This window comes from Camelus bactrianus, chromosome 9 (genome assembly GCF_048773025.1).
Source record: "Camelus bactrianus isolate YW-2024 breed Bactrian camel chromosome 9, ASM4877302v1, whole genome shotgun sequence".
NCBI lineage: Eukaryota > Metazoa > Chordata > Mammalia > Artiodactyla > Camelidae > Camelus > Camelus bactrianus.
Genome location: NC_133547.1, coordinates 39917406 through 39926659, shown reverse-complemented (window position 1 = coordinate 39926659; position 9254 = coordinate 39917406). Strand labels below are relative to the sequence as shown.

The following is a 9254-nucleotide window of genomic DNA, read 5'->3' as shown; positions in this document are numbered from 1 at the left end:
TAAACAGACTTCCTCTAATGCCTGTGAAATCACAGTCACAGGTCTGCACTTCTGCTAAGCTGGGGAGCTGGGAGGGTGTGTCGCCAGAGACCAGCAGAGCTCTGGCCCTGTGGCAGATGTTCCCCAGACATTCAGACCTTGTCAGGCCTCTGGGCTCCAGGTCTGGGTCCAGGCTCAGGATGCAGCTCAGGGTCAGGCAGATGCCCTTGCTGGTTTATCTACAGGGAGGCCACGGTGGCCACGCACACACAAACCTGCTGCCCCTCTTAATACTTAGAATTTTCATCATATGAAGGAGCTGTCATTATGAGTTTTATACAGCTTCAAGTTGTAACAGATACATGACTAGATTCCCACTGAGAAAATGGCTTTTTTAAAATAACATTAAACAGCATAAGAACATTTAAACTACTTAGAACATATTCTGTTCTGTGAGCATTCATGCATCCAGCCATTCTATTTTTATAAAACAATCATTGAGATGCTGTCATCTGGCAGGAACCGTGAGTAAGACAAGTAACAAGTGCTAGCAATCAGCGGGGAAATACAGGGAGAGATTTTTAAAATATAGAACAGATTTTAAGTGTTCAAACTCTGAGAGGCAGTGAGAGAGAGGGACGTTGAATGCAGGAGAAAGAGGCCATGTCTGGTAGGACAAGGAACTTTGGAGACAGGGATGGGTCCAGAGCACAGGTGGCCCCACCAGAAGGAAGAGGACAGTTGTGCAGAAGGAGGAGCGGGACTGGCCCAGCAGACTCTCAAACAGTCTCACAGATGCAGAGGACCAGACTGCGTGTGCAGCGGGTCTGGGAAGAGCAATATGGGGCCGTGGGACCAGGGAGAGCGGAGAGTGGGCTGAAGCTTGTGACTGTAGCCAGTGGCTGCCTGGCTGAGATTCAGTGCCAGTGTTGCCACATTTTCTGGATTTGCATGTGCTCTCTCTTGACTGTACAATGTTGACAAGTTCTCATATTTTAGAGAACTCACTGTGCAGGGCATCAAGACATACTGCGTCCAAAGTCCAGTCCCCCGGGCCTGCCTCTTGTCTGACTCTGGGCTGCATCCCCTAATTCCCTCCAGCTGCACTGCTGACCTTCTGAACTCTCAAGTAAAGCACAGAAAGTCTGTATGAAGCCTCAGTATACAAAACTGTATGTATAGAAATAAACACAAAAGGTAGAATTAAAATGTGTCCTACTTCTTAGTATTGCTTTTTTGTTTTTTACTATTTGTAAATTTTGTCTCTGTAAGTTTAGGAAATCCAGGATATAAAGAATATTTCTTTAAAAATAGGAAAATAAAAATAACCATTGACAAGATACTGCCAAATTGTACATTAGACAAAAGTTTTCTACTTGCTTATAATATTTTGAGTAAGGAAAGGCAAACTAGGGTTGCTAGAATTTAGAAAGGAATCAAGTTCAAGATGAAAAATATAGAAAACAAAAAATAGTAATAAGAAGATAATATCCCATTTAAACAAATGTGTTCAAACTTCATTTTGAACTGTCTTCATTACCATGGATTCCCTCTTTTATTAAGGATTGAGTAACTTTGTTCTTTTTTTAGAATCACCTTTTACATTACACATCTACAATTTAAGCTTTAATATGGCTCTCCCCATTTACTTTGAGGGTCTAAATCAGGAGTCGGGACACTGAGGCCACCTGGTTATGAGGCTATGAGGGGACAGCCCCATCCACTCCTTTATGTCTATGGCTGCTTTCACACCACAATGATAAGGGTGAGCAATTCTATCAGAGACCTTATGCCCACAAAGCCAAAAATATTTACTGATTTATCAGTTTCATTAACTTTTAGCTTTACTGGACTTTTTTATGTTACCAGTTTTATACATATATAATTTTTTTTTTACTAATCTTTCTCTTTTAAAGATTTTTAACATTATTCTCACTACTCCCTTTTCATTTAATTACCAGAAGTGACTGTGTGTACAAATACCCAACAGGACTCTTCTCCAAAGCTTCTCCCTGTTTTGAACTAAGAATCGAGACTCGGCCTTAAGAAGGCCCAACTCCAAATTCCAGCCGCTGTTTGAGGAACTTGCTAATCAGATGGTCATCTAATGAGTCCTGCTGCTTTGCTGGTCCCCTAACATAAAATGCCCACACCACCTCCTGACTGCATAGGCTGACTACGCTCTGGCCCAGCACCCTACACCTGCCCATTTCAGGTCAAGTTATTTAATGGGCAGCTACAGTCTTATTAATACTTAAGTTAGAGGGAGCTAATGACTTTGCCCCAGACCTGTAGATTTAAATTTTCTGAATTTTGTTAACTACATCCAGAGCTCAAATACCTTATAATGGCTGTAGAGTGTTCCAGGCTTTAAACTAGAAATAGTTCTTTCAAATTTTCCACCTTTCACCAAACACTTATTATGTACCAGGCAGTGTCATAGATACAAGGGATATGAAGTCGAGTAAGACATGGATTCTCTCTTCAATGAATTTGTGGTCAATTTGGAAAGAAAAACAAGTAAAACAATTATAGTACAGTGGGATGGGATTCACTGAGATACATTATAAGAGCACAGAGGGAGGGTATCTAAAGCAGGGGAAGCTCTGGGAAGGGGTGAGAGAAGGTAGTCCGCCAGAATCCCACACCAGCAGTGAACTGCTCACCCCTTTCCCCAGCACCCAAAAGCCCCCTGAACCATGACACAGAGTACTACAAGCCTACAGGAGGTGTCACATGATGCTGAATTAAGGAAGGAACCAGACATAGAAGCCCCCCACCACCACCTTCTGGAGAGACCCCATGCTAAGGAACAGAGGTACATGAAGCAAAGACAGAAATGAGCAGGAAACATTATAATCCTCTGTCCCCTGTCCCCACCACACATGCATCCCCACCCATGGGGCCCATGAAATGGACAACAGAAGGAAAAATGGACATGCACACACACCCAACACAGTCAGTCATGAGTCCAGAAAGCCAGGAAGGAATAAAAAGACACAGAAAATATGAATAAGGCTTTACTGGGGTCAGACAGGGCTGGGCAGGAACTACACTGGGAAGCAGGCCCTGCACACAGGCCACTACTGGTCCTCAGGGCAGTGCCGGGAGCTGAGAGCAGGGCTCCATGGGCCTGGGGTCTGCTTGGGCTTCTCATACCAGAAACCACCGTGGAAGGGGAGGATCACGGGTTGGCTTTAGTGCAGGAGGGATAACGTGGGGGAGGGGAGGAATTTGCTGAAGAAAAGTTGGGAGCTGAAACTTTAAAGGATGGATGGAAAGGAAATGGGAGGGACATAAGGGAGCCAATAAGGCATCTAGAGTGAATAGAAGGAGAAAGAAAAAGACAGATGGTCTTGGGGGTGCAGGGAGTCCAGGTGTTCTCCAGGGCCCTGGCGCCGCAAGCACAGCGCTGGCTCCGCACTCCGGCTCCTACTCTTCCAGGGCACTACTTGTTGCCCCACATGGCCATCTTTAGAAACAGAGGGCTTCGGAGGAAGCGGCTGGACTTCATGTAGGCAGAAATCTTCTTCAGGCCCTGAGGGTGGGAAGAAGATGGTAAGACCTCAGGTCTGCTGCCCCACTGGGGCTCAAGGAGCTCTACACAAGTTTGGGACCCTAGTCCAGCCCTTCCACATGGGGTCATGTGTTGGGGCAAAAGAAAGTCTTCTAGATTCCCAGCTCAGGAAAGTTAACACCTCCAATTTCCTGTAACTGATGCAATATTGCAAAAAGACTGACCACATATGGAGACGCTACACTGTGCTAGGTGCTGTGCATCCACTGGAGATGATAATGCACATTTAGAATCTCTTCATGACTCCCCGACAAGAGAGGTTATACTGTCATCATTCATCAGAAGGGAAACTGAGGCACACAGAGCTTTAGGACCTCCCGCCTGCTCACACAGCTCATTAGTAATATGGCTAGAATGCGGCCTGACCAATTTCTCTCCATTTTGAGTTCTTTCTGCTGCACTCCCTTCCTGACCACTGTAAACAAAAAGAACAAAGAAGCTAACTCACTATCTGGTTATACAAAAGGATTAAGTCACAACCCAAGGCAGTCAAACACCAATATTGTGCCCTGAGTGGAATTCAGAATGGAGATAAACAGGATGAAATACTCTGTATTTTGGATATAGGGGCCTCTAGATAATTAGGATAAATATCTAAGGAAGAATTTCAGCGACTTCAAATTAATGCATCTTCTCATACATAGAAAAGCACTAAAATCATTAACAAGACACTGGTTTTTCTATGATTAGTTGTAATTTTTATCAATGTGCATGGTTGACTATCTGTAGGCCCCAGTCAGAAATTCACATATGTGCTGTCTCTTTCCCTACCTCTTCAGAGCAGTTCCTCAGAGCTATGTGACAGGCTGTCTCCTGGGCGACATTGCTAAGTTCCCCAAATAAAACACACTCACTGCTCATAAATTCTGAGGGATTTTTGTTGTTGTTGTGTTTGTTTTGTTTTGTTTTTTAGCCAGTTGACACCTCACCCCAGGAGGAACTGTTCTGCTCATTCTGCAAAAATATTCTCTTTTTCGGAAGAAGGCTTCCGGGGTTTCCACGGATTTTCCCACAGAGAGACGCCTAGCTCAACAAAGGGGCTCGGCAGCTGGCCGAAGAGACCAGGTCTCACCCAGTGACTCAGCAAATCCTGGATGAAAGGTGATAGGAGAGTGTGGAGCAGCAAGGGCAGGCCTACTTATTCCACTAAAAGGACAGAGTCCAACTGCCTGGCCTAGTACCTGAGTCCAGTCTCACTGGGCCCAAACCTACCCTATCCCCAGTCCTGCTGCTGCCAACACGGCAGTATGACACTCAGGTGTATCTGTGCACCATCTTCCCAAGACTGAGAGTGTCCAATAAGTTATAATATGCAAAGAACATGGGACTGTGTGTACCCAACAGCTCAGGCCTCAACAGGCCACACACTGCAGCTCACAGCTGTCCCCACCCTCCCAGCCAGGCAATCATCTCAGCTCTTGCAAAGCCCCTGAGGCTGATCAGCCTGGACCAGACCCAGAGCTGTGGAGAAGTAGCTGAGAAAGCAGATTTTGTGGTGGGAAGTGGGAATGGGAAACAAATCGTAGGCTGAAAAAACCTATTGGACTAATGACCCAAATTCCCAGATCTGTCATAGAGCAGACTTTGTTGCTCTCCAGTTGGTTAACTGAGGCTGACCATTGATGAGCTGTGAGGTGAGGTCAGGCTGTGCTCCTCCAGCACCAAGATGGTACCACACACACCACACAGCTCGGCATTCTTGTAGTTCTCCACCTGCACTGAGCCACAGAGGGTGGGCGCCAGGCCTGTGTTACGTCTGCATTCCCCTGTGCCTGATACAGTGCCTCATGCAGAGGGGAAATTAGATCAGTGAATGTGACTTAAAATGAGCGCAGTATCCCGTATCTGGGACAGAATCTTCAGTGATGGAAAGTAAGAAGGAAAGGGAGACAAGGAGGGAAGCAAATTGCCCCACAATACGAGACACCAAGATAAAATCCCTCCACAAAGACACCTACCTATGCACTCAAATCCAACACCAACTACACTCTCGGACATGTCAGTCCAACCCCTAACAGAGACTGATTACTACAAAGCCCTCTGGGAATCAGGAGAAAATAATGTCAGTGTCTTTGGTACTTAGTATCAATCCTACTGGGTCACAACTCTAACGCCAGCTGTATACAGACTCCTGAAGGTTCTGCTTCATTCAGAGCTGTGGAACCCAGAAAAGAAAATGACCTGAGACTTTTATTTTCAGTACAGGAAGGGACAGCCACTGACTGCTGCCCGTAGACACTGGGCGCTCTGAATGGGAGCCCAGCACAGCCTGTACTGGCTCTGTGACCTTCAGAAATTACTTACACTCTCAGCTTAATACCTTATCTGTAAAGTGGAGGTGAGACTTCTTCTACCTTGTACAAATGTTGCAAAGATTAAATCTGACACAATATATCTAAGAATTGAGGCAAAGTTCCTGGCATAAACCAAGTCCTCAGTGAATGCCAGATATTCTTCATTTTAGTTCCAGGACTAGGAAAGCATCAGGGAGAAGAGAAGAGAGAAAAGATATAAATAGTAGGAGGATCATGGGAATCACCTCAAAGCGGCTCATGAAGTCTTTCAGGTTTGGGAATTCATCCAGGCACTTGGGCTCAAATATGCGGTACACGTCAAGGACATCATAAGCCAAGAAATCCACATAGTTGAGCTGCAGGAAGGCAAAGGAGGAATGGGCACCAAACTCTGAACCTGGAAAAAATGACAACTCCCTGTCCCTCAAAGCTGACCCCCTTACCTTGTCTCCTGCAAACCAAGTCCTCTTCCCCAGAAACTCTGAGAAGAGCTTCATCTTTTCAGGGATCTCTTTCAAGAAACCTGGCTTAAGCTTCTCCTAAGGCACAAAACAGCTGTTACGAGCCTCAGACACAGACTCCCTGGGCAGAGAGCAGGCCTCCCAGGGCTGTACCTGATCCCAGCTGCCAGGCAAGCAGCCATGTCCCCCCACAGCTTCTTGGTTGGTGCCCAGGCTCCAATTTAACCCACCTGTGCTCCCTAGACTCCTACTGGGAACCACTGCCCATCTGTGAGGGATGATGGGAAGACAAAGGGCAAAACCACACTGTCCCTGAACCTATCACCACTCATCTCCAACCACCGCCCATGGGTCAGAGCAGCAGTGCTGGGAGACCTGGCAGAGCTCAGGACTCAGAACTCAGGCAGATGTAATAGTACAATGACCCAGGAAAGACACTGAAAGTTCTAGGAAGGGGGTGATAGAAATGTTGGGGGCACAAGAGCAGTCTGGACAGCTGAGGAGAATTTGAAGCTAAAAGGAAGGAGGGAGGGGAACAAAGTCTGACCTGTGCAGCCTACTGGGTAAATATGTTCATGCCTGAGATCCCAAGGAGGAGTCGCTGGAATAACAAGGTAAACACTCCATCTAGGAATTGAATTTCCACTCTGGGGAGTCTGGACTCTATCCTAAGGTTGGTGGGATCTTAGTCAGAATTTTTAGTTCATGCACAGAGGGATATGATAGGGTCACTAGGCACACACTGTAGGGACCAGCTTGTTGGATAAGGAGCTCCATGGAGTTCAAAAATTAAAAAAAAAAAAAAAAAGAAAGAAAGAAAGAAACAGTATAGCTGGGACCCTGTCTAGCCCAGCCCAGTGGAAGGGACTCACAAAGTCAGGGTTGTAGCAGACTCTGGCGAAATCCAAGCGCGTGTCCATAGCCTGGTTCTCCAAAACGTCCACTCGAATCTTCTCCTCCTCTGTCTCCCCACCTGTGTCCACACAACAGAGGCTCACCCTCAGCTTCCCACCCCAGCCAAGACCAGGTGTGTGGCCACTTGTTTCCCTGTCCCCACCCCCAGCCCCACTCACACAGGTTGTGCTTGCGAGCAATGTAGCGAAGGATGGCGTTGCTCTGGGTGAGCCTGTGAGCCCCATCAATTAGGTAGGGCAGCTGCAAGAACAACAGGGCAGGTTGCTTGGGCCACCAGGCTCCCCTGCACCCTCTTCCTTGAGCAAAGGCAGAGATGAAATCTGGTACTCACAGGGCCTGGCCGATAGAAGGCGCTAAATAATATACTATACAAGAACTGGATGAGCTGGGACACAGAGCATCACTGAAAGTCAGTGAGAGAACCAGGGAGCTGAGGGTCTGAGCAGAAGGCACCTGATCCTGAAACCTCTAAGCTGGGAAACAAGATGGAGGAGAGACACCGTCCACGTTCCCCCACAGCACCACCCATCCCCGGCACTTACATTGGGGAAGTCCAGGCCCAGCTTGAATTTTTCACTCAGCCACTGGCTTCTATCATAGTCAGGAGCTGTGATAAAGAAGATGAAGTGAAACAATCCTTCCGAGAGTCCAATCCTCCTTCACGGAAGGACCTACAAGGAGTCAGAGGCCACAACCCTGGACAGGTGGACCTGGAAACTGAATTACTAAATCTCACATTCCAGTTTTGTGAGGAAAATATACTTACAAGGCTCTGGAACTTACATGAGCAAGGCTTATAAAGAGTTTGGGCAAAAACTACGGGGAATCTATGCAAATAGCTGATACAGGAGCCCAGTAATCAGCTCTCATATCCTGCCTTGGAAGCCAGCTGCAGCCTCAAGGGTTTGGAAAGGGACAGGGCCATGCTCTAGCTACTGGAGAGCCGCAGAGGGGAGCAACAGGGTCCACGTAATAGTCTGCTTAGCATCAGAATCGTGTAAATTGGGCCGAAGTCACAACAGGACCACTGGGATGCCATTACCGTCCCCCATCGAGTAAATCTTCTCCTCATAGTCTGAGCCTGTGTACTCCAAGAGCAGGCGGATGGCGTGAGCCAGCTGGGAGAGAAGGCCGTGACACAGGTCAGATATAAGGGTCCCTAGAGGGTGTCTTTCTCTATCCCGGGTGCCTCCTAACCCCCAGCTCCTTCAGCACCGCCCCAACTCGGCAGCACAGGCCAACCAGATGCAGAGGAGCCAAGGGAAGGGGCTCGGCTGCAGCAAGCCCTGAAGAATCAAATTCTGGCGAAACAGTCCCCAGCTGCGCAGCATTTCCCCTCCCGACTCCATCCCATCCGCCCTGGTGGAACCCCTGCTCACCCCGCGGATGTCCCAGTAACCCAGGATCATAGGCATGATGCTGCTGAAGGCGGTCTCAGTGGAGAGGCTTCGGAGAAACTGGGCTGTAAATTTATCCTCTGACCTAGAGGCGCAGGCGGGGCCGGAAGCACGCCCCCCTCTTCTCGACTCCGCCCCCAACCCGTCCCCAGCTCAGCAATGCCTTTCCCAGGTGCAGTCACAGACAGGAGGGAATAAGATCTGTTTCTGCCTCCCACCCAGGGGGTCTCCGGAGTCAAGGTCTGAGCTCTTAGATGCCTTGAGTGGGGCTTGGACTGGTTCCGCCCCCAGGCAGATCTTGGCTAAGTTGGGGGAGTTAGCAGTGCGCTCAGGAAACTAGCCTGAACCCAAACAAAACCAAGGCTCCTCCCCCTCCCCTCCCCTCCCCTCTCAGGCGCCACTCAGCTGCGCTCCTGGGCTGCTGAGTTCCAGCAGGCTTAGTGAGGCTTCTACTACCAAGTTAAGGCCAACAGTGGTACCCCTCAAATGGGGAGTTTACAGCGCCTGTTACAGGAAGACCTGGCCGCCAGGCAATCCTAAAGCTCCCCACAGCTGTTATGATCCCTGACAGCCTCAAGTCTTCCAGAACAGACCATTATGGGCCTGGAAGAACCATCAGGTCAAAGGACAG

The 9254-nt window shown here is 48.1% G+C and overlaps 1 protein-coding gene across 1 annotated transcript; it reads right to left on the bottom strand.

Moving 5' to 3' along the window:
• Positions 1–2986: 2986 nt before the first annotated feature.
• Positions 2987–8760, bottom strand: LOC105063656 (glutathione S-transferase Mu 1). The gene is made up of 8 exons (XM_010948262.3): positions 8606–8760; positions 8269–8344; positions 7769–7833; positions 7385–7466; positions 7184–7284; positions 6294–6389; positions 6096–6206; positions 2987–3517 (listed from the first exon to the last, which is right to left on the bottom strand). Exons 1-8 carry the CDS (start codon positions 8639–8641, stop codon positions 3428–3430), a joined length of 657 nt encoding a protein of 218 aa, XP_010946564.1. The 5' UTR covers positions 8642–8760; the 3' UTR covers positions 2987–3427.
• Between the last annotated feature and the right edge of the window lie 494 nt (positions 8761–9254).

Bases quoted from the DNA above. Each gene is read 5' to 3' on its own strand.
- LOC105063656 (XM_010948262.3), bottom strand. From the start codon at position 8,641: ATGCCTATGATCCTGGGTTACTGGGACATCCGCGGG. The intron at 8,345-8,605 runs GTGAGCAGGGGT...CTTCTCTCCCAG, and splicing joins GTTACTGGGACATCCGCGGG to CTGGCTCACGCCATCCGCCT. The intron at 3,518-6,095 runs GTGATTCCCATG...TCCCACCCTCAG, and splicing joins ACTTCATGAGCCGCTTTGAG to GGCCTGAAGAAGATTTCTGC.